Here is a 25,607-nt window from a genome sequence, read left to right on the forward strand (position 1 = left end):
TAAGGTTTAATCTTCATTGTACTTCCCCTTTAATAAATAATAGCACAAATTTCATTTTCAGTTAGATGTTCCTTTGAAGATCTGGGCACAACACAAAGATTGCAGGGTTGATCCCAGAGCCCTGTATACACCCTCAAGGTGCTTCAGAAGTCACTATAGTGCACTATTTGCCTTTGCCAAAGACATCTGCTAAATGAACATGTGACCACATGTTGAATACTTATTGCCAAGGAAATTTCCCCATGGTGATGCTTCTAGATTGTTTAATAGGAAAGTTGTGTGCCATATTGCAGCTTTTTAATTGTTTTAATGTATGCTTTCACAAATCAGTGGTGCATTTTTGGTTTTTATTCAGACTCCTTTTAGTAATAATTTCAAATAAAAAAATAGCTTGTTCCCTAATGTTTAAACATGCTCTATTAACTTGACAAGCAACATTTAACCACAGATTGCACAACATTTTTACCATGGACGTGTTAAAGGGATAGTTCACCCAAAAAAGAAAATTCTGTCAGTAATTACCTTCCGTAAGTACCATTCGTTGAAAAAAGTCGTTATTTTTGTTTTCTTTACACACAAAAAATATTCTCGTAGCTTCATAAAATTAAAAGCACAACATAGAGGGCGCATGTTCAAAACAAATAAAGAACCAAAGGCGTAGTCTGATGACGCTGCGATGAAGTGTGGAATCGTGGTAGTTGTTGTCTTCGTGAATAACTTTTGCTAAACTAAAAGTTTAGATTAAAACTAAATAACTTTTGCGTGTGTGTTTTAAAGAAGAAAGAAGTGTAAACATGCACATTAAAGTGTTCACTGAGCTTCCCCTTTAATAAATGATAGCAAAATTTTATTGTGAGTAAACAGTTCCGTTAAAGATCTGGGATGCTAACACAAAGATTGCAGGGCTGATCCCAGAGCCCTGTATACACCCTCAGGGTGCTCCAGACGTCACTACAATTAGTGCACTATTTGCCTTTGCCAAAGACATCTGCTAAATGAACATGTGACCACATGTTGAATGCTTATTGCCAAGGAAATTTCCCCATGGTGATGCTTCTAGATTGTTTAATAGGAAAGTTGTGTGCCATATTGCAGCTTTTTAATTGTTTTAATGTATGCTTACACAAATTATTGGTGCATTTTTTTGTTTTTTAGTCAGACTCCTCTTAGTAATAATTTTTTAATTAAAAATGCTTGTTTTTGCTTATTCCCTAATGTTTGAACATGCTCTATTGACTTGACAAGCACCATTTAACCACAAATTGCATAACATTTGTATCATGGACGTGTTAAAGGGATAGTTCACCCAAAAAAGAAAATTCTGTCAGTAATTACCTTCCGTATGCACCCTTCTTTGAATAAAGTCGTTATTTTAGTTTTTTTACTCACAAAAAATATTCTCGTACCTTCATAAAATTAAAGTTGAACCATCACATGGACTATTTTAACAATGTCCTTACTACCTTTCTGGGCCTTGAACATGTCAGTTGTGTTGTTGTATGCTTTTGGATTTCATCACACATATCTTAATTTGTGTTCCAAAGATAAATGAAGGACTTACAGGTTTGGAACGACATTATGGTGCGTAATTCATTGATAGTTCACTCAAAAATGAAGAATTCTATCTCTTTAAAATTGTAAAAACACAAACAAAACAGTATTAATGAACAATAAACAAACAAATACAGTCGATTTTTTGTTATTTATTTTAATGCACATTTTCAGGGAAACATTTAATGTGTTTCTGTATTTTACATCGTCTTCAATCCCTTTAGAAAAAAATTGCTATGACTTTTGGTAACCAGTTATAAATATGAATTATTAAGTGCAAGCTTACACAACTGCAAGATGCTTTTGAGCAGTAAACCGTGCTGAGCGTCCCTACATGAGAAACCACTCCCTGCCACAAGTCTTGGGCAATAAAACACAAGGCATAGCAAATGACCGACAGACTGACAGTAAAAACAAAATGGCCTTAAATTATTCTTGCAACACTAGTTACAGAATAAAAAACTAAACTAAAAAACAAAAATGTAACAGTGTTTACAGTTACTTTGTGTGATCTACATTGAAGGACCCTGTGTCACTTACACTGCCGAAAGTGATTTAGAGTGTGTGTGTGTGTGTGTGTGTGTGTGTGTGTGTGTGTGTGTGTGTGTGTGTGTGTGTGCGTGTGTGTGCGTGTTTGTGTGTGTATCTAAATACTGCTTTATGTTGTCCGAAAGATAAACGTTTGGCTTCGAAGCACAGTGGAAAAGTTAGAAAAGCTCTTTGACGAAAATAACACGACATTGGTTTGGCACTACAACGTTCTTTCTTTTAGTGCAGTGTAGCACATTAGGCCAAGAGACAGAGGTACAAGTATACAGAGAGGGTGACAGTGCTGTGGCATTCAGCATGCAAACAGAAGGTTAGCACACGCTAGCATAAACAGCTAATGCACTAATGTGTAAAGCAACACTGCAGTCCGTCCCTGGACTATTTACATGGCTTTCATTTTTGACACTTAAGTTTGCCCAAACATCAATTTAGATCCATATGAAAGTAAAAATAAAACCAAATGTCTCCTTTTAGTTTAGGATTGGCAGATTATGTCACCAGTAGAGCAAGAAACAGAGCGACACAAGACATGACTACATACAAAAACAAACTCACGACATCCATCATCTGAAAACACAATGCACTTCTGGTTAATTAGTGATCAATTCGTTCATAACACTGTCCTGTTTTTAAAATATAGTGAGGAGAGAACAAGGTTAAAAACAAAATTGGCATTTGGGGTCAGTTGCTCTGAGAGAGAGAGATAGAGAGAGAGAAAAACAGAAATAGTGGTGGGGTGTGTTAGGGGTGAGGATGATGATTAGAAATGTGCTAGAATGTTCTTGAGTGTTCCTTTCTGTAATATGTCTAAAGTTTTAGTGGCTGAAGTCATGATCAAATGAAATGTTATGAAGTAAAATGGTGACAGATTTACACTCTGAACACCTTAGTGCAGAATGACTGTTTAGATCCATCAGGAATACTTCCTATTCCCATAGGCAGCAATGGTGAAGAACAGCATATGCAGAGCATTACACTTAAAACAACGTTATAATTAAGCCTCTGTACACTGCGACTACAAAATGCAACTTCATGTTACACGTACTGAAGCTTATTTCATATGATGAATGTTTGTTTGTTCAACACAGTGATGTAGTGAGATAAACTCTATAATCTGGTTATTGGATTCTGGTTATTTTTCCTGTCCACCCACTGAGCAAAAGCAGTTGAATCTGTGTCAGTTTTGTATGGTTTTGTTTTTCAGTTCGCACTTCTATTGTGGCTGATAAGTGATTTCAAACTTGCTAAACAGGTGCGAAAAAATCAGCTGAATGTACTCCTGAAATCGTGCTGAAGTAACATTCTACGTCAGGTCGGAATGACTCAATGGAAAGACAAAGCCAGCAGATTCTGCAGGTTCTGCTCAGTTTGCAAGTTGTGCTTAGGATGTGACCCTTACAGCTTAAAAGGGACTCATCCTTGTTTTAAGGCTTCAGAACTGTCCTAATGGCACACAATGGAAAAACCGAAGGATTTATAACAGTATATTCATATTACTCGCACACAGGGGCATCGCTGGGAATTCTGGGCCCCCTAAGGGGGGGGGGGGTGTTCGCGGTTGGTATGTTACGTTACGGAGGGGGGAGTGGGGGGGGGATTAACTACATTAGTTAACAACATTTATTGTGATCTTAAAATTATATTTAAAGGAAAATATATTTTCACTGCTCAGGGCCGCCCCCCCACTTGGGGCCCTGGTAATTTCGCCCCCCTTTTCACCCAACTACGCCACCCCTGCTCGCACATCTAACACATCTGTAACTCAGTAATTCTACATCAACGAAAGAATAACACTTTAAAATAGGAGTGCGACTATAAATCGATTCATGCATGGATTCTGCGATTTTCCGAAATGTATTGCGATTCTCTCTCGAATCGATTCTAAGATTAGTTTTTATCAGCAGATGGCGCACTAGGCTAGTTTTTAACAGCACACCTAAATGCTCAAGAAGAAAAACGCTTGTGTTTACAGTCTGTGGTTCGACTGAGTAATGTAAAAGTATTTTTAATATATTGATAGTAGAAGCTTTTCAAAGCTTCGAATCAGTTGAACCAATTCTTCGCAAAATGATTCACTGTTATGTGGATTTTTAAAATATTTTATATAAATTTGCAAGGCTTGTTTTGTTTGTTTTATGAAGTGCATGTATATAGAGGCCCATAAGAGACCATTAACTACCTCTCAACCTTTTTAATTACACAAATGTCTTGTTAAAAATGTCTACAAATTGATGAAACTGATCCCAGATCAGGTAAAAACCATAGACTCTAAATCTTATCTCTATGAACTTGCTTAATACACGGGTTTACAGAGATCATTGCCCCCCAACAGCAAACCATTGAAATTTTGAAACTGTTAAGACATAATGAAGCCTCATTTACTGGAACCATGTGAATTTGGGAGTTTGATATCACTCTGAACCACTGTTCCGAAATAAATGATTCACAAAATTTTCGAAGCTTCACAAAGCAGTGCTTCGAAAGCGCCCATCACTAGTTAAATGAACTTGCACCTCAACTTTTATGCTTTTATGACGTGAGATTAATGTAAACACCCGCTGTGAACACTCTTGTAATTCGCTTCAACATTTTCAAACTTTATGATTGATTAATTTGGGGTCAAGTGTGTGTCAGGAACTGGAAGCAAGCAGAGTACAGTTGTTTCTAAAGCACAAAGTGCCTTTTGCTGTTAAAAACTTAAGTTCAGAATCAATTCGAGAGAGAATCAGAAAGCATTTGGAATTAAATCGATTTATCATATTTATCGTCGCACTCCTACTTTAAAATAAGGTTCAATTTGGTTAAATCATTAGGTAACATGAACTAAAAATGAACAGCATAAATTAAACAAATAAAATCTTTACATTAAAATTAAAATTCTTTACTCACTTATATATTTTAGCATCTCAAGTTGTTTAAACGGAGAAATAACCAAACTCACCATGCCTAAAATGCTCTCTATAAAGGTGAAAAAAGCATATGTGTTTCAGTTTGACGGAAACGTTTGCCATTTCTTAGTAAAGCTGTGTTTTTGTTGCCTTCTTTCACCTTTATAGTGTGCAGTCTATCTAAATGAACATGGCTCATAATTAGTTCATGATACCCTATTCTTAACTGAACCTTACTGAACAGTGGTGGTACTGAGAAAACTAATCAAGTTAAAGAAGTGGTCTGGATTCCATGTCCGAGTGTAGTTAGCAAAGCAGTCCTCTGAAACATCTGAAAGATGGCACTAACATTTTGCAAGCAATGTATTATGCGGTACAAATCTCATGTATTAGATATTGAATATACATTATAGAAGGCTAAATGCATTCAGGCTGATGGCATGAAGTAGTTCATTTACATAAGTTCATGTTGTACATAACACTGAAGTTTGGTATGACAAAGCATTTAGCAAAATGAGACAATTTCAGGCATTTTCTCGGCCCTTCAAAGAAAAGATTTAAACTTGTGATTGCTCTGAATAAGAAACCAGAAACACAGTTTATACAGAGACCAGCTGCTCCCCTGCAGTTTAGTCGGACCGGCCTAGGTACTCATGCTCTGCTGACCTTAGTATTAAACTTGTTTCCTTTTGAGCCCCCAGGATTCACTGGATCTACAGAAGCCAGTGTGCCACGGCAGCCAGCAGCACAGCCGACCCCAGGGTGGAGGCTAGCGAGGTGGAGAGGGGCCCACCGTTGAACACCAGCTTGTAGGACACCACCTCCTGTTGCAGGCCGCTCTCCTCTGCCATGCAGCGGAACACTCCCTCCTTCAGAGGCAGGTCAGGGGTGGGCGCCAGCACACAGGAGGAGCCGGAGATGGTGCAAGGATATTGCTTGATGCAGTTGTCTTTCTCCCAGCGGTAAGTCGCATGATAGGAACGCACGGGGCATGGGAGCAGGACGGGTCCATCTTTATCCACTAAAACTGGTTTGGGGATGGTGCTACGTGCCTTATGAGCTGTAGCCCAGGATGAAAGGAAACATTTTAGTGGGATAAAAAATTAATTTTTATTATTGAAAAAATATATATATTTTATATATACACTACAGTTCAAAATTGGGTTCAGAATCTGCAAAATGTTAATTATTTTACAAAAATAAGAGGAATTTCACAAAATGCATGTTATTTTTTATTTAGTACTGACCTGAATAAGATATTTCACATAAAAGATGTTTACATATAGTACACAAGAGACAAATTTATAAAAATTACCCTGTTCAAAAGTTTACATACACTTGAGTCTTAATACTGTGTTGTTACCTGAATCATCCACAGCTTTTTTATTTTATTTTTTATTTAGTGATAGTTTATGAGTCCCTTGTTTGTCCTGAACAGTTAAACTGCCCGCTGTTCTTCAGAAAAGTCCTTCAGGTCCCACAGATTCTTTGGTTTTTCAGCATTTTTGTGTATTTGAACCCTTTCCAACAATGACTGTATGATTTTGAGATCCATCTTTTCACACTGAGGACAACTGAGGGACACATATGCACTTATTACAGAACGCTCACTCATGCTCCAGAAGGAAAAACAATACATTAAGAGCCAGGGGTGTAAACATTTGAACGGAATGAAGATGTGTACATTTTTCTCATTTTGCCTCATTTTTTTCATTTAGTACTGACCTTCTGTAGAAGCTACAGAAGATACTTTCATGTTCCGCAGAAGACAAAATAAATACAATTTAGCCTGATTTTCAAATTCAAAAAGTTTTTACCCCTTAATGCATCTTTTTCTTTCTGAAGCATTAGTGAGTGTTTGAACCTTATGTAATAGTTGCATATGAGTCCCTCAGTTGTCCTCAGTGTGAATAGATGGATCTCAAAATCATACAATCATTGTTGGAAAGGGTTCAAAACACAAAAATGCTGAAAAACCAAAGAATTTGTAGGACCTGAAGGATTTTTCTGAAGAACAGCAGGCAGTTTAATGGTTCAGGACAAACAAGGGACTTATGAACAACTATTACTAAACAAAAAAAAAAAAACATAAACATATAAACATATGTAAACTTTTGAACAGTCATTCAAAAGTTTTGAACAGTCATTTTTATAAATTCAACTATTATTTTATATATATAAATATTATATATGGTTTTATATTTTGATTGTTCTTTTTTGTTTGGTCACTTGATTTTTATGTCAAGAGATAGGAAAATATAGAATATATATTAATACAAAACTGGGTTTCAGTGGGAATTTGAGAAGAAGAAGAATATGAAACTGGAGATATTTCAATATTTCAAATTCTTCAGTGCTATAAAGGGTTCAGAGATAAAACCAGAAATCTGCATCTTTAGAAGTCTTTTTTTACAACCTACCTGTAGCATGGCCACAGATCGAGGCATTGGAGTGGTCAAGGGTCTGAACAAGGGTTCTGATTTCAAATAAGGAGAACAGAAAAATATAAAACTTAGATTACTGCAACAGGAAAAACAGTAATGCATTATTTTGTTGGGATATTTGTAAGTCCATACGTACCCAGTGCTAATGTTGTACTCTGCTGGGATTGCGGTACATTTCTTTTTGGACACATCCCACGCACAATATGGATCTCGAGAAAGGATGCATTCTTGGCAGCTGGTCCCGTAACGACCACAGTCAGCCAGAGGGATGCGCTGCACTTCAAGCTCTGTTCCAATATAGAGATGACCCTGGCACAAGGCAAAACACAGAGGTGAAAGGTGCCATCTGGCTCCAATCAAATACTATTTTTAAATATCTATGTGAACAGCCTTTAAATTACTTTCTCAAAGTAAAGTAAAAAAAATGATTCAAAGCTAAAAATAAATAGATTACAGTGGAATAATATGTCCTACCACTGCAGGCTACAGTTGGCCCGTTTTAATTTGAGTTAGCTTGTTTAAAATAAGGGCCTCTACCTTTTTAGAGTCAATGGCCATGTTGATGATGGGACTATCATCGTGGAATAAAGAGTACTGTGCTATGATAAAGGCTCCTTCTATGGCATGGAGGACCTTCAGGACTTTTCCTTTCTCTGCACAGAAGACACAGGAAAACAGCATTGGAATAGACAGTTTTAGCTCATTTAAAGCAATTTCTTTGTCATTCACTGTACCTGTGCCCAGATAAATGACACTGTAGTGTTCATCATTGACAGCCAAGACTGTATCTGCCACAATATGTGTGAAGTGGTCTTGAACTGGCAGGTCAAGAGGAGCTTCGTCAACCGGGATGATCACGTCCTCAATCTCAGGGTGATCCTTGATCACACTCAGGATCTTCTGGTTATGAGCCTGAGTGTTATTCTTAAAAGCACACTGGATAAAGGTGAACCACACAAATTAATAATCAGGCTTTGCCTTTGTATTCTGAAATTGTAGGATAGTACTTTTCAGATAGATTCAAAATAAATGTCATAAATGTTTAGTTTATAATCATTTGCATATGTATATGTGTTGTACCATTCCAGGACGGGGAGTTGACAAAGGTGTGTTGTAGCCCTTCAGTTTGGATGTAGCAAAGGCCTGATCAATGTCTTCAATTGAGTATGCACACACTACAGTGGTGTTCCTGTAGAAAGACATGAACATGGAAGGAATAGACCAATTATAGGTTTGTAAACATTCAGGATGCACGTGCCTCATGGTTGCAGAAAACCTGGGAGAGATAACCTTTTCAGGCTAGAGAATTACACGGATACGGTACAAAATAGTTAGATTTAAAAAGATTATAGATTATATTGATTAGATGTCATTTTCAAAGTGTTCTCCGCATATTACAAAAGCTTGTTACCCAGCGATAAGCACTGTTATTTAACAAAATTGAGGTTAGATAGCGGGATAGTCACAGATTCAAAACAAGGATGATGGTTTTTGCAGGCGGTGCCTATCTGGTAGCAGAAAATGACAGTGTTCAAGTGGCAGTCTGGAGCCATGGAATAATTTATGAATTAAAAAAAAAGGTAAATTTGATTTTATACTTCAAAATTCTGACTTTATTCTCACAATACCGAGATTATATTTCACAATTCTAATAAGAAAAATCAACTCGACACTCTCACCTCGGCTCTTCTGGCTTTTTTCCCCTCAGAATTGTCTCACTATTTTTGAGTTAAATCGAGTTCTAAAGTCAGAATTAGAAGATATAAACCTGAATTTGCAAGAAAAAATGTCAGAATTGTAAGATAAAATGAATAAATGTTATGTAAAAATGTTGGATACTAATACATTTAAAGGGGACATCGGATGTCCATTTTCCACAAGTTGGTGTGATTCTTTAGGGTCTTCATGAAATATCTGCAACATACTTTGAATACAATTCCTCAATGGTCGTATTAAACAATACCTTTTTACCTTGTCAAAAATAGCTCTGTTCACAGTTTCGGTACATGGCTCTTTAAATGATAATGAGCAACTGCTCACTCCAGCCCTCTCTTCTGTATTGTGTTTTATTGGCGTATTACAGTACCATCAAAACCAAAACTAATCCACTGTGTCCTCAGTGGCTCAGATTTCGGGAGAAAACAAATACTCTAATGCTCACTTTTACATCAAATACAAAACACCTGCATTGCTTATGAGACATTGTTGTCACTACAGCTGCTCACAGAGAAAATGGCGGACAGCTTACACCTTGCTGAGGGCGGAAATATAGACATATGGGACAGTCCGTCAGTGGTTGTGGGCGGGGCCTGAGCAGTATGACATCATACTGCTCAGAAAATCAAAACGGCTTGATAAGTGATACTGATTAGTTTTTTTGAGGATTAAAAAAAATGAGTAAATGGATTTTTATCATTGTAGGTTGGTTGTGTCCATACACTGCTAAGACACGTTTATATGCAAACACCATGTAAAAGTTATTTTAAAAGTCCTCTTTAAAATATTGTAATATTGATTGATATGTTACCAATATTTGTATATACCTTTAAATAACATAAGCTTGAACCTAATTGACAATGTTGTGATCACCACTTTGAGTTAAAATCTATTGGGATGTATTTTTTGGTGTATAATGTATTCTTGCATTATTTCAGCAGCCTGATAACAAATGTCTTCCTACTCACTTTTAGACTTTACATCTGCTTACCAAGCATTGGAGAAGATGCCGTATATCACCCCAATGCGCTGATGGGAGGACAGAACGAATGCCTGCTTGAAGTTGTTGTACTGTACAGGAGTTCCAGCTTTCCCACACATCACACGAGCCTTCAGGAAAGTAGTCCAGGAGCTTGGCAGCAAGTTCTGAAGCCCTCCCTCATCAACCTAAGTCGCAGATACAAAGGTTATCAGAAACCTAGATTCCTCACAGCAGTTTATGTGAAGCAAGAATGGATAAAAGCTTGTTACCATGCAGACTCTTCCTATGCGAGCCCTGTGTGGCTCTTCATCCAGATTGGCTGTACTGTTGACCTCACTGAAGAAGAAATAGATCTCATCTTTGAGTTTCTCTCTGTGTGGTATCACAGCGGCTCCTGCAAACTTGGGGTCTGAGGGAGACGGTGAGAGGAAATGTATTATTTTTATAGACTCCAACTTGCTTTAGTCTTTGAAGCTATACACTATTAGTAAGCTTTTTGATGTTTTGTAAAGAAGTCTCTTCTGCGCACCAAGCATGCATTTATTTGATCCAAAGTACAGCAAAAACAGTAAACTTTTTAAATTTTATGTTTATTTAAAATATCATTTTAAAATGTAATTTATTACTTTGATTTCCAAGATGAATTTTTAGCATCATTAATCATTCTAATCCACCCCCCCTCCCCCAATATAAATATATATATATGAACTGATTCCAAGCTTTTGAATGATATAGTCTATAATGTTACAAAAACATTTATTTCAGGAAAATGCAGATTTTTTTTATCTTTCTTTTCATCAAAGAATCAAAATCGTACTGTCCAGAAACTTAAGACTGGTAGTGTATATCTTAGTTGGAAGTGCATTTTTAATATTCAAAATGTCTTTTCTCATCTCAACTTAATTTGCAGCGATTTAATTTGCCATTTGTGAATTGATTTCACCAAAAATTTAAACACAATGGTGCTGCTATCGATATTCGTGTTTGAAAGGCATAACATGGCACTCATTCTGAATGACATAAGACTGGGTTTGGACTACTAGTAAAATTCAAATGAATAATTTATAATATATCCACCTTTTTCTTCCCGTACGAGTGAGCGCAGCCATTTTGTAAATTTTATGGGTCAGGCTTCCAGTCTCATCTGCATCCATCTCTTTTTAGCTGTACAAAACAGCCAATTTTGGGTGTGTTTTACCATGTTATTTTAATGTATTGTCTTAATTATGAACACACTGGTTTGTAGTGCAAACAGTTTTACTGTTAACTGCACGCTGTTATTCTTCTCGTTATTTCCCTATAGCGGATAATGAACCAGAAGTCTCACCCATAGGCTTACTTCCCCAGTGAAGAAAAAGGTGGATAATAGAGTTATTGCAATATACTAGAAACTCCATTTCTAATATAACACATAATAATCCAGTGGCAGCACCATTATGGAGCCTTAAAGTCTCACGTGTGATTTATTTAATTAATACTTGACACCAGAGGGCGCTCTCATGCAGAAAGTCCACAAGCAAGACTCATAGGAGTAATAAAACAAATGACTTCCCAGAACATTGTACAGTACTGTCTGATTAAATAGCAAGCTGACATAGCATAGCTAGATCCATTAGTGCAGCCCCTCAAGAAAATCTCCAAACTGTTAATGCAGTTTAGATAGCAACTGACGACTCACTCTGTAACCATTTGTTCTCTGTCTTCAGCTGCTTTTTGGAGCCATACGTGCGACGGATAGAGCCAGGCTGTCCTGTAGCCGCTGACAGAGCAGAGTACAGATTCCCATCTAAATGAGGAGAGAGATAAGTAAATCCGACAGCTAGCTCTCTGTGACTCAGCTCAGTCAAATCAAAGATTCCCTTAAACTTTGATTCAAATTTAGCTATGTTTGCAATGCTTTGATACTCGAACTAAAAAAAAGACCTGTGAATGCACACACAAAGCAATTTCACGGCAGTGCTGCTTCTACTTCCTTCTGACTGACAGTCAGAGACATTGGTGAGACATTCAACTTCTTCCAGGATCAGTGTTGACCTTTCAGCTGTGCTAACCTCACATGGCATACAAAATACTAAATTTTGTAGCTGACATTTAGAATGTTAAGAGAGAGCTCTCTTTGTCATATACTATAGGGATTGTTGTTCTGTTATTTCATCCAATACTTCAGTAGAGATCTGACAAGATTTGATGTTTAAAACCTATAATGCATTGTTTATTAGGGCCCGAGCACCGATGGTGTGAGGACCCTATTGAATCTGCTCCGTTTATTATTAGGGCCCGAGCACCGATGGTGTGAGGACCCTATTGGATCTGCTCCGTTTCTTATTAGGGCCCGAGCCCAAAAGGGCGAAGGCCCTATTGTTCTTCTAAGGGTTCTTATTTTTTTATTTTTTTTTATTTTTTTAAACCTTCTGGGCACTTTTGGGGGCCTTAACATACTCAAAAACTCTTGAAAATTTGCACACACGTCGGAATCTGCGGCCATCAGGACGCCACAGAGGCGGGGACCCGGGCGTTGTTCAGGGCCTCTACAGCGCCCCCTGGAACACAGTTTGAAAACTTGATGTACTGCGCACACATACTTGCACGTATTGATATGAAACTCGGTACACATATAGATCTCACTGAGCCAAACAACTTTTGTACTCTATGTCATGGGCTGAACGCAACAGGAAGTGAGATATTTAGGGCTGTTTAAAAAGCGCATGCTCTGGAATTTAACGTACTCCTCCCAGGGTTTCCATAGGATTGTCACCAAACTCGGTCAGCATGATCTCAAGACATTGGGGACGCTAAATTGCGAGGGGATTTTTGATATCTCGAACGGTTTGGCCGTGGCAAGGGGACAAAGTTATGGCGAGAAATGAGAAACAGGAAGTGTCTAATTACTGTTGCACACATTGCTTGATTCTTATGAAACTTCACCAGTTTGTTCGTTGTATGATGCCGATTCCATAAATGTGACTATTATGAGTCAAAGTTATAGCGCCACCAACTGGCAGCAGGAAGCGTGTCATTTTCAAAATCCTTTGAAATCAGCCTCTTAATTTTACTTGATTTTCTTCAAACTTCATCAAAATAATGTCAAAACACGGCCGATGAGAATATGTAAAGGGGTCGATGATAAATCAAATGCTGTTGCCATGGCAACGTGTCAAACTTTAAAATTTGATTCCTGTCTTTTCGAGGCAGATAACATGCTTAGAATTTCATGAAACTCAACACACACGTCAATATTAATGATAGTTAGACACTGGCAAAAGGTCATAAATGGGCGTGGAGCAGGCACTCTATAGCGCCATCTTTTGACAAAAGTTGGGGGGTTAGTTTTTCCTACAGTCACCAAACTCTGTACATATATTGTTCTCATCAATCTGGACAACTTTCTAAATCAAACTCATTAGCTAAGACCAACAGGAAGCCGGCTATTTTGACTTGAATGTGGATTTTTGGAAAAATCAGGCTGTAAACAAATTCACACTCCTTCTAAGAAAAATAAGGTATTCACACCAAACTTTTTTAACATGAAGAGAAGATTCTGAAGATGTTAAATTGCGAGCGAATTTGGGATATCTTGAACGGTGTTGACGTGGTGATTTTTTAAAGATGTAGTAAAAAACATAACCGTAATTTTTTTATATCTTTAAAGTGCAGCATCCAAACTCTTTACAACTTTTTTCACACAGAGATCTTATCATTCTGAGCAAGTGGTGTAAATATCAATTTTATACAAGCTTCTATGAATTAAAGAAAATTAAAAAAAGAAATTAGAAACCTGCTGTCACTCTGCCTGTGCCTGTCTGTGTTCAGTCACCATTGAGTCACTGAAGAGTGACTGAAGGGGGGAGGGGTGTAAGGGAGAGAGACCAGTGGAACATGCTGTTTTGCTTAAGACCATCTTTGAGGAAGATGCACATTGCTGTAGCGTAATCGACATAAATATGTCTGATATTTTGAGAAAATATAAAGGGTCATTAAATCTTTCATTGTTTGTATTTTGCAGTTGTTGTTTTTTATTTATTTTTACTGAACTGTACCATGAACTTGTCCTATTCAGTCACATAGCAAAAGATTAAGAAAAATACAACTTTTAAGCATGAGTGAATAATCTTCATTGTAGACAATATTTTCATAGTGTTATTTATTGAATATAAAATTATAATAATTAAAAATTTCAAGACAAACTTTGACAACAAAACAAACTTTGCTGTTATCTGTTCAAAACATCCGAAAACCATCATTTTAAGATCAGTTATATATATATCGCCCCATTAAAACACTCAACTTGATTTTTAAAGATATTTTGAAAGAATTAAGCGTTTATAGAGCACTTTGTGTATTGCTGTACACCCACATGAACTGTGTTCATGTTCATGTTAATTCACAGTACATAAACTAATTTACCTTTAAACAATATATGAATACTTTTTTTTTAGCTTAATATTAATTAACATTAATAAATGCTATTTAATTATTGTTCATGTTAACTAATATAGTTAATGTTAACAAATGAAACTGGATGGCAACATTTTATATATTGTGTGTATGTGTCTCTGTGTTGATTTTCAAGTGTAACCCTTTCAATTCAGTAAACTTAAAATCCAAACTAGCAGAGGGTTACTGTGAATGCATTTGCCAACTGTGCACCGTTTTCCTTATTGATTCTTAGTTATGTAGCGCTTAAGAGTGATGTCTTATAACAGGAGTCACCAGCAAAGCAATATCCACATACAAATTGTACAGATAGGTAACGATTTAAGCAGAAGTGGTGAATGTAATGCAAGCAATAATAACATTTTGTTATCATCATGAATTACATGTTCTTATCATCATCATCAGAATATAGGGAAAATGTTCACATTTGGTTCACAGTTGGCATTATCTGAAGTCCTTGCAGGGGATTAGGTTTATAGCAAACTCCTCCTAGACATTTAATGAAATCAACATTATATTTGGTCAGTCTGATCTAGAGGCCTTAGAGATGTTAAATTGTGAAGATCTTGAGTTTCAGTAAAGGGCGTGTCCGTGGCGGCCTGACAAAGTTTGATGTTTTGCCATGGACATAGGTGTAATAACTCAGCCATAAAATGTTATTTCTCATATATTTACTGTATTAAAAGCATACTGCCCACCGTTTGCTGTTTTCCTAAAGCCACCGGTCGGCGGTGAGCCCGGGTGCGAGGGCCCGTTCATCGCTGCTTGCAGCTTTAATTATTATTATTCTTCTTCTCCGGAATGAATCGCATTTTTGAGGGCCTAAACATACCCGAAAACTCATGAAACTTTGCACACACATCAAACCTGGCGAAAATGGACGTCTGATATGGGGTTCAGAGATGGGTGTGTCAAAATGGCTCGATAGCGCCACCTTTACACGTTCCGCGGTGTGCGCTTTCAGTTGTGATTCACGTACATGCACGAAAATCGGTACACACATGTAACTCACCAATACCTACAAAAAAGCCTCTTGGAGCAAAATTTGACACCCAACAGGAAGTCGGTTATTTTTAATTTTCTCAGCAAATTTTGTGTCATTTTTGCCATTTTCAGGCGTCATACTTGAACGAACTCCTCCTAGAGATTTATTCGGATCAACGCCAAATTTGCTGAGTCTAATCTAAAGCCCTTTGTGACGTTAAATTGCGAAGATCTAGAGTTTTCATCAGAGGGCGTGTCCGTGGCGGCCTCGCAAATTTCGATGCTTCGCCATGAAAAAGGAAGTTGCTATAACTCAGGCATAAAATGCCCGATCTGCCCCAAACTTCACATGTGTGATAACACTCCTGACCTGAAGACATCTACATGCCCATATTCAGTTTTACTCATAGCGCCACCTGCAGGCACCAGGAAGTGACATGCTGTACTCTGCAACAAATTCCTCCTGGAGATTTAATCAGATCAACACCAAAATCGGTCAGTCTAATAAAAAGGCTTTAGCGATGTTAAATTGCGAAGATCTTGAGTTTTCGTTGAAGGGCGTGTCCGTGGCGGCCTGGCAAATTTCGTGGTCTCTCCATGGATATAAATCTTGTTATAACTCAGCCATAAAATGTCCGATTTGCCTCAAACTTCACATGTTCGATAAGAGTCCTGGCCTGAACCAATCTGAAGGCCTATATTCTATTATAATCACAGCGCCACCTGTTGGCAACAGGAAATGACTTGTACCAAACTCCTCCTAGAAATTTAATGATATTAACATTATATTTGGTCAGTCTGATCTCGAGGCCTTAGAGATGTTAAATTGTGAAGATCTTGAGTTTTCGTTAAAGGGCGTGTCCATGGTGGCCTGACAAAGTTTGATGTTTCGCCATGGACATAAAAGTTGTTATAACTCAGCCATAAAATGTCCGATCTGCCTCAAACTTCACATGTTTGGTAAGAGTCCTGGCCTGAAGACATCTAAAGGCCAATATACAGATATTATTATAGCGCCACCTATTGGCAGCAGGATATATCATATCTTGCACTAACTCAAACATACCAAAGTCAATCTGCACCAAACTTCATATGTTTGATGAAAGTGGTGGCCTGAACACATCTACATGCCAATAATCAGTTATATGCATAGCGCCACCAGCTGGCAGCAGGAAATTTGGCACATTTAAGTGACTTTGACATATTTCTCCTATTTTTACTGTATTAAAAGCATACTACCCACCATTTGCTGTTTTCCTAAAGCCACCGGTCGGCGGTGAGCCCGGGTGCGAGGGCCCGTTCATCGCTGCTTGCAGCTTTAATTATTATTATTATTATTCTTCTTATCCGGAATGAATCGCATTTTTGAGGGCCTAAACATACCCGAAAACTAACGAAACTTTGCACACACATCAGACCTGGCGAAAATGGACGTCTGATATGGGTTGCAGAAGTGGGTGTGGCAAAATGGCTCAATAGCGCCACCTTTACACGTTCCGCGGTGTGCGCATTCAGCTGTGATTATCGTACATGCACAAAAATCGGTACACACATGTAACACACCAATACCTACAAAAAAGCCTCTTGAGATAAAATCCGAAACCCAACAGGAAGTCGGTTATTATTAATTTTCTCAGCAAAATTTGTGTCATTTTTGCCATTTTCAGGTGTCATACTTGAACGAACTCCTCCTAGAGATTTATTCCGATCAACACCAAATTTGGTGAGTCTAATCTAAAGCCCTTTGTGACATTAAATTGTGAAGATCTAGAGTTTTCATCGGAGGGCGTGTCCGTGGCGGCCTCGCAAATTTCGATGTTTCGCCATGAAAAAGGAAGTTGCTATAACTTAGGCATAAAATGTCCGATCTGTCCCAAACTTCACATGTGTGATAACACTCCTGACCTGAAGACATCTACATGCCCATATTCAGTTATAGTCATAGCGCCACCTGCAGGCAACAGGAAGTGTCATGCTGTACTCTACAACAAACTCCTCCTAGAGATTTATACAGATCAACTCCAAAATCGGTCAGTCTAATATAAAGGCCTTAGCGATGTTAAATTGTAAAGATCTTGAGTTTTCGGTAAAGGGCGTGTCTGTGGCGGCCTGACAAATTTCGAGGTCTCGCCATGGATATAAAACTTGTTATAACTCAGCCATAAAATGTCCGATTTGCCACAAACTTCACATATTCGATAAGAGTCCTGGCCTGAACACATCTCAAGGCCAACATTCTATTATAATCACAGCGCCACCTGTTGGCAACAGGAAATGACTTGTATCAAACTCCTCTTAGAGATTTAATGATATTAACATTATATTTGGTCATTCTGATCTAGAGGCCTTAAAGATGTTAAATTGCGAAGATCTTGAGTTTTCGTTAAAGGGCGTGTCTGTGGCGGCCTGACAAAGTTTGATGTTTCGCCATGGACATAGAAGTTGTTATAACTCAGCCATAAAATGTCCGATCTGCCTCAAACTTCACAGGTTTGGTAAGAGTCCTGGCCTGAAGACACCTTAAGGCCAAAATTCAGATATTATCATAGCGCCACCTGTTGGCAGCAGGATATATCATATCTTTCACTAACTCAAACATACCAAGGTCAATCTGCACCAAACTTCATATGTTTGATGAAAGTGGTGGCCTGAACACATCTACATGCCAATAATCAGTTATATGCATAGCGCCACCAGCTGGCAGCAGGAAATTTGGCACATTTAAGTGACTTTGACATATTTCTCCTATTTTTACTTTATTAAAAGCATACTACCCACCATTTGCTGTTTTCCTAAAGCCACCGGTCGGCGGTGAGCCCGTGTGCGAGGGCCCGTTCATCGCTGCTTGCAGCTTTAATTAAAAATGGATCTCTGAGGGACTTCATTTATGTCAGGTCAGAGAATAAAATTCATTAAAAGTTGGATTACATTCTGATGTATTTAAATACCTATCAAAGTGAAGGAACTAAATGAAAAATGTGAACAAATAACATTCTCTCTCATCATCCTCGCATTATATCCTTCTTTTTCCTTTCTCCATTTCTCTCCTCTCTCTCTACCTGCTGACAGACTGATGGAGCGCTGAGAAGGGAAAGGTGCCAAGATGTTAGACGCTGCTGTTTCCTCCGGTATGTCCGTCAATACGCTGTCATTTACCTGGGTGAGAGAGATGATGTGATTATTCACTACTTCTTCTAGGCTTTTCATTAAAAAAAACAGCATAGACACTGCAGCACTTTGAGAAATCAGCCCACTTTTTAGCAAAACTTTTTTTCCATAATATTATTCAGTCACTAAATGTGTGTCCCACATTTCAGAATGTCAAACTCTCATTTTATTGTATTGCTTTCCGTTCTGTCTGGTTTTTATCCTAGGGAAACTGTTAAATGGTTGGGTTATAAATCACACCCACGGCAGAGACGGTAAAATTACAAAAATGTGCACAATAATGCAGAAGCAGTTAAATAAATAGCCTGAATTCTGCCAAAGCAGCTGAGCTCTCAGGGAAAACTAGTCTCATTTTCCTTCGCTCTTTCATGTAATCCACAGAAAATGCTAAAACGATTGAAATAACGTTTGAAACAACATTCGATAAGTGTCTTTGCAACAGTTCGTGATATTAAAGAAACTTGAAATGCCTGCATTGAGCAGGTGTGTGGTGCACATTTGTTTCTGCAAATACAGAATAGATAATTTGGCCTTCCTGTGTCTCAAACTGTAGAGCACTGTGCTGGCAACACTAAGGTCAAGGGTTTGATTCCCAAGTAATGCAAGAATTGATCAAATATGTACTCTCAGTGCAGTGATAATTGCTTTGGTTAAAAGAATCTGCTAAATGCATGCATGTTAATCTTAAAGATCTTAATCTTAAACATTTTTTGTGGTTTAATAAATATTAAAATGTTATATAGTTGAAGTAAAAAGTTTACATACACCTTGCAGAATCTTTCAAAATGCATATTATTTTTTATTAAATACTGACCTGAATAAGATATTTCACATAAAAGAAAATAATAGTTGAATTTATAAAAATGACCCTGTTCAAAAGTTTACATGCACTTGATACTTAAATCTTAAAACTGTGTTGTTACCTCAATGATCCACAGCTGTGTTTTCTTAGTGATAGTTGTTCATGAGTTCCTTGTTTGTCCTGAACAGTTGAACTGACCGCTGTTCTTCAGAAAAAATCCTTCAGGTCCCACAAATTATTTGATTTTTTTAGCATTTTTGTGTATTTGAACCCTTTCCAACAATGACTGTTTTGAGATCCATCTTTTCACACTGAGGACAACTGAGGGACACATATGCAACTATTACAAAAGGTTGAAACGCTCACTGATGCTTCAGAAGGAAACACAATTCATTAAGAGCCGGGGGGGGGGGGGGGGGGGGGATTTGAGGATCAGGGTAAATTTAACTTATTTTGTCTTGTGGAAAACATGTATCTTCTGTAGCTTCTGAAGGGCAGTACTACATGAAAAAAAATATTAAATTTAAGTGAAATAAGAAAAATGTATACATAATTTTCATTTTGTTCAAAAGTTTTCACCCCCTCTTAGTCATTGTTAGAAAAGGTTCAGACTCATGAACAACTATCACTAAACAAAAAAACATAGCTGTGGATCATTCAGGTAACAACATAGTATTAAGAATTAAGTGTATGTCAATTTTTCAACAGGGTCATTTTTATAAATTTAACTATTATTTTCTCTAGTGGACTATATGTAAAGATCTTTTCTGTGAAATATCACATTCATGTCAGTACTAAAAAAAAAAAAAAAAAAAAAAAAAAACATGCATTTTGTATGATCCCTCTTATTTTGGTAAAATAATTAACATTTTGCAGATTCTGCAAGGTATATGTATACTTTTGACTTTAACTGTATATAATGGCAGGAGAAACATCTTACCAGGAACCAACATTTAGGAGCACCAGCTTTTGTCCCACACACCACAAATGAATCGCCGACTTTCTCAATTACTGTGATGAAATTATGACACTCTTGCTGTAGAAAGATGAAGGAACACAATATGTGTTAATACAAAACAGACATCATATATTATAAATTACATAAATATAATTTCTAAACACAGTATGTCATCCAGTGTGAGTCTGTTTTTCAGAATAATTGACATAACCATCTCTAACCACCATATTTATTCAGATATTTAAAGAAGCCCATCACTCATCAGTTGGCTGTCTGTGCCATTACCCTTAAAAAATAGCCTCATTCAGTCAACTCTGAGTGATGACCTGCTCATCATGGATGACTATTTCTGTAGATGTTGAACCAGGCCAGTGAAACCAGCCATGCTCCAGCTTGCATAATGAGGTACGTGTGGGAAACATGTTCACAAATGTTCTGATTACAGCCAGTTTCAGAATTCAGCATTTACTATAATCCAGCCAAACCTGACGAGTGTAATTCACTCAGCGGGTTTATGAGAAATAGATAGCTGCACACATTGTGATAGTCATTTCTTGTGGCTAGATTTGTGAAGGCACTGAATCACTAGGCTTAAATGAGTTAGGATAATCCTATTCCTTGCTTGAAATCACAAGCGACTTGATGTCTGAATATTGCGGGATTGTCTCTCTTACCTTCCAAACTGGTGATTTAGAGACACACGTCTCTTTTGCATTCTCATCCATTACCGCATGGATCTGTGAGCACATCAAGAACAATACTAATCACACAGCCTTGCATACATAATAATGTTCCGATGAATTGCTCTCATCATGTTAAAGCTAAATGCTATAATTACAGTGCGAAACAGGTCATAAAGTGTTATGGCGACTGTAAAATGATAAGAAACAATAACTATCTCTCCTTGGCAAGAAATGCTTGCTTTTACGCAACCACAAGTAATCATTTCAGAGAGCCTCTATTATAAAGCATTGTTCTGCTCCATAAATAATAGCACAGTTTTGCTACTTGCTGAGCACCAGCTATCTAGGTCAGGATTTAGAGCAGTGATAGATCTACTTTGGCTCCAGGTTACAGTGTCAGCCCCCCTACCTGCGTGTCATGCACTCCTTTATCGCTGAAGGTGAGCTTATAGATGACCCCTTGGCCCCCTACATAAAGGACATCAGTTCCATGTTGGTGGTACACCGTTGTGAAGTTCTCCGGTTTCACGAAGCGAAACCGAGGTGACTCTATAGAGAAATTGACAGAAATGCAGTGTATAAAAAAAATTTCTGGTAGTCTTTATATGTATATGTTCACACATCAAGTCTAAAATAGACTTTGGTAGGTTACAATTCAAAAATAGGTCACAGGGAAAACTATGCAGAATGCAACTAGGCATAAAAACATGTATAGCTAAAATAGCAAAATATTAGTCTTTTATGAGCTAATTTAAATACATTAAATGTTTCCTATATTTTTATTTCTGAGATACAGGCTGTGCTTCCAGACTCTAATGTTAACTGAGTATCTGAAACAGTGAATGTATTAAAGGAATAATTCACTGAAAAATTTGCTGAAAATGCACCAAATCTCAGGCCATCAGAGATGTAGTTGAGTTTTCTATTTATTGGAACAGATAAGGAGAAATTTAGCATCACATCACTTGTTCACCAATGAATCCTCTGAAGTGAATAGGTTCCGTTAAAAAGAGAGTTCAAACAGCTGAAAAAAAATCACAATAATTCAGCCTATTAATTAACCAAATGATTTAATTGTGAATAGAAAAAAAACTAAATCCATCATTAAAGTCCCCATGAAATCAAAATTTGCATTTTTTGGCTTTTAGTATAAATATAATAGACTTAAGTTTATGTATAAACTAGTGTGTTTCAAAACAATGACAAAATTCGCATTTACAAGATACAAGCATTCAAAATGTACAGTCTCTAATTTCCACTAATATGACTCAACGATTTTGATGACATCACCCTGCACTTCAGCTTCTCGTCAAACTTTCTGTCCAATCAAATGCTCTCTAGAATCTGAAGCATCCACTACACTATAAATAGACGCCGAAGCTGCGGCTGAAATTGGTTAATTGTTCACAGAATTAGTATTCTCTGTAGAGTGAATGGCCGTAGTGCACTATAAAGGGGATAGGGAATGATTCAGACACTGTAAATATGCTTTCCATTGGGGCAAAAGAAGTCTGGGTTTGCGCTGCATCTCGTGAACTGCCGCAGCGCATAGTCTGCTCCAGTCCAGAGAAATGATAACACGATAACACTTGGACAAGTCCGTCCAGACCATAAAATGTATCAGACCCATGAGATTGGATGAGATTGTGGCTGCCATATGCTGTCAAATGCAGATTTTTTAAACTCAAAGCTGTGATATAAACAAAATGCTATTGCTATTTAAAAAGGGGGGCGGGACTGCTGGATATGTCCCGCCCTGTTTTCCTGTTTCAGTTAAAATCAAGTCAACACATAGAACAACGCTGCATGTTTCAAAGCACTTCAGTGGACCTTTAAGGCGTTTTAACCTTAAACTGTTGCTTCTTGCAAAAATACCATAATCCCTAATTATGCTTTGTCCAGTGAAAAAGTCCATCTTCAGTCCATTCTCTCAAATTGAAATCCACCAACATATTTGTTTAGAATGGTTTAGGACAGCTGACATTTGCATATTTCAAGAGCATTTCATTTTTTTTACTAGGAGAAAGCAGTATTATGGATAGAGGACTCATATTTAGTCTGAACCAATAGTTTAAAGTTAAAAACGTTCTATTGATGGATTCAAATATGCAGCTTTTTGTTTCACAGAATGCTAATTAATGAACTGGAGTCATTAGGGATTATTGTGATGCTTATCAGCTATTTGGACTCTCATTCTGACAGCACCCATTCACTGCAGAGGATCCACTGGTGAGCAATGATGTAATGCTTAATTTCTCAATGCATTTCCCAATTTTTCCAATCTACATCTTGGGAGAATTATTCCTTTAAGAAATCTGTCCATTTTTCTTTTTCAGCCTGTTCTAAATCATTTGCATATTGTTGGACATAGGCAGTTACTAAATGTATGTTATATTATTCAAGGGCTTTGGTTTGAATTTCACTGTAAAATCAGGTGTTGAGATCTAAATAATGATCTAAATAATTAATTCAAATGGCTAAGCCCCTTTTGTGGGTGTTTTTCATCTGACCTAAATGGAGAAACCTGTCGAATGTGGTAGTGAGAGGTAACAGCTTCGTAAAACAATAAAATATTGATACTACATTGTATAAAGCAGAGCTTGCTATTATTTCATAAAAACTAACACGTTGCAACAGGTGTTTGTCTCGGTCTGCGCTGGTAGAGATTCCATTTTAATCAATAACTGGCTATTCGAAGCGGGGGCTGGCGAGGTCGAAGAAGCCTGCAGACCAGTCTGATCCGGTTTCTATTTGCATACGAAGGTGTCGTATTCCATAACACAGTACGTTAGTTTATTAGATTATTTGTCTCGCCATCACATCCTTCGTGATTTCAGGGAAGACGTGCGCTGAATCGAGGATTCGGTGAAGTGTCGTTGTCCATGGTGCTGAAGTGGGCGGTCAAGATCAAAAAGCTTATTTAGACTCATACTTGTCTCTTTTGATGCGTTGTCATATCTGTATTTGTAAGATTTTGTAGTATCACTTAACACCGAGAGGGTGACCGTGAGACGTGTTGATGTTTTCATACAAACAGTTAAATTGTGAATCGCACTTCCTATATTGGTTATATCGACATAGACAGTAAACGTGCATGGAATAAATAATAATGGTGGGTTTCGTGGAATTTTCCATGGGCTATTCTCTTCTCTGAGTGTGTTTTTTTTTTTTTTTTTTTTTGGATCGCATGTTGTGCCCTGAGTCTTGGAAATGCATCAGTTGCTGCAGTGCCATCATTCCCGTTAGCCAGTGCACCTGCATTGCAGCTCTGTAGAATGCGTTCTATGGTTTTCTTAAATCAAACCCTCTTACAGCGTATTCTACACGCATTCTCAGCAGCGTCATTAAATGCATTTACTAGTTTAGATAGAAAGCGGATTGCCGTTTAAGAAAATTACTTATTCTGTAGCCTCCATGAAGATTCCGGAGCTTGTTTACTCATACATCCCAAGCAGACTACTTGCTCTTGACCAACACCACTAACATGTCTTAAAGCGATGTTACTATGGATACACAGTCAAGCATCCTTGTATGATTCTTCAGTTATACTTAAAATAGAGATTTGTTGGCTCCAGCGCTATCCGCTTTGTTTGTATGCAATATAAGTAAATAACGCGATGCATTACCGCTGTATTTTTTTCATTGTAACTCTAATCATGATTAATCTCACATATACGTCATAAAGTGAAGTCATGACGCGCATATGAGCTTCAGACGGTTTTTGTTTTCAAAACAGCAATGTAAAGCAATCAGTGTCCCCATCTTGGCCTGCTTTCATTTAACAATATTGCGATTTGACTTTTTCTGTTTTTCACATTCCAGTGGAATCGGAAGTCTTATTACGCAGCAGGTTATGTTTTCCAGAGGGGGAGATAAGATTAGCAATTTCTGCTTTAGTAAGGACAGACTGAGAACGAGAAAATTCCAGAATCCGTATGCAGACTGAAACTATTACACTGAAGAAAAATAAAGTCTTACCCATGACGGTGATTTTCAGCCGAGGTGATTTCTCGGCCAAAACCATTGAGAAAAGAGTCGCCAGTAATAGGAGATTCATATTGTTCCGCAATGCTATAGTTGGACTGACGCCACGTTAATAAAAGTCTCGTTCTAGATAAAGACTGGTGTTGTTTTGCAGGAGTGCCGCCTGTCCCTTACCAGACCTCTCTGAGAATCTGAGCGCTAATTGCCTTCACGTCACACCTTCTGAAAGGAGACAGAAAGGAGGGAGCAGACATGCGCTCAAAACAGCAATCACGCGCATTGACATTACAGATTTAGCTAAACACTTTTTTAAATTTATTAGTTACATGCATTTAATGCAGTTGGAATACTGCATTTCACTGCAATACACTTGACTTTGTAGATCTCGGAGATACTCTAAATAGTGGTTTACAGTTTTAAGTCATCATAGTTTACATTGAGAGGTATAACATATAAAAATTGCA

The 25,607-nt window shown here is 37.5% G+C and overlaps 1 protein-coding gene across 1 annotated transcript; it reads right to left on the reverse strand.

Annotated features, from left to right (window-relative positions):
- Window positions 1-1,688: 1,688 nt before the first annotated feature.
- Window positions 1,689-25,334, reverse strand: LOC141342786 (semaphorin-7A). The gene is made up of 14 exons (XM_073847322.1): window positions 25,138-25,334; window positions 21,569-21,708; window positions 21,151-21,213; window positions 20,459-20,554; window positions 18,608-18,704; window positions 11,809-11,916; window positions 10,400-10,539; window positions 10,140-10,315; window positions 8,513-8,621; window positions 8,167-8,368; window positions 7,970-8,085; window positions 7,569-7,741; window positions 7,409-7,464; window positions 1,689-6,048 (listed from the first exon to the last, which is right to left on the reverse strand). The coding sequence occupies exons 1-14, from the start codon at window positions 25,214-25,216 to the stop codon at window positions 5,702-5,704; spliced, it is 1,902 nt and encodes a 633-aa protein (XP_073703423.1). The 5' UTR covers window positions 25,217-25,334; the 3' UTR covers window positions 1,689-5,701.
- Window positions 25,335-25,607: the final 273 nt, after the last annotated feature.

This window comes from Garra rufa, chromosome 9 (genome assembly GCF_049309525.1).
Source record: "Garra rufa chromosome 9, GarRuf1.0, whole genome shotgun sequence".
Lineage (NCBI taxonomy): Eukaryota > Metazoa > Chordata > Actinopteri > Cypriniformes > Cyprinidae > Garra > Garra rufa.

Coding starts and splice junctions, on each gene's coding strand:
- LOC141342786 (XM_073847322.1), bottom strand. CDS start 25,216: ATGAATCTCCTATTACTGGCGACTCTTTTCTCAATGGTTTTGGCCGAG. Junction 8,622..10,139: donor GGCATCTTCTCCAATGCTTG/GTAAGCAGATGT, acceptor GTCTTTCTACAG/GAACACCACTGTAGTGTGTG. Junction 8,369..8,512: donor CAACTCCCCGTCCTGGAATG/GTACAACACATA, acceptor ACCTTTATCCAG/TGTGCTTTTAAGAATAACAC.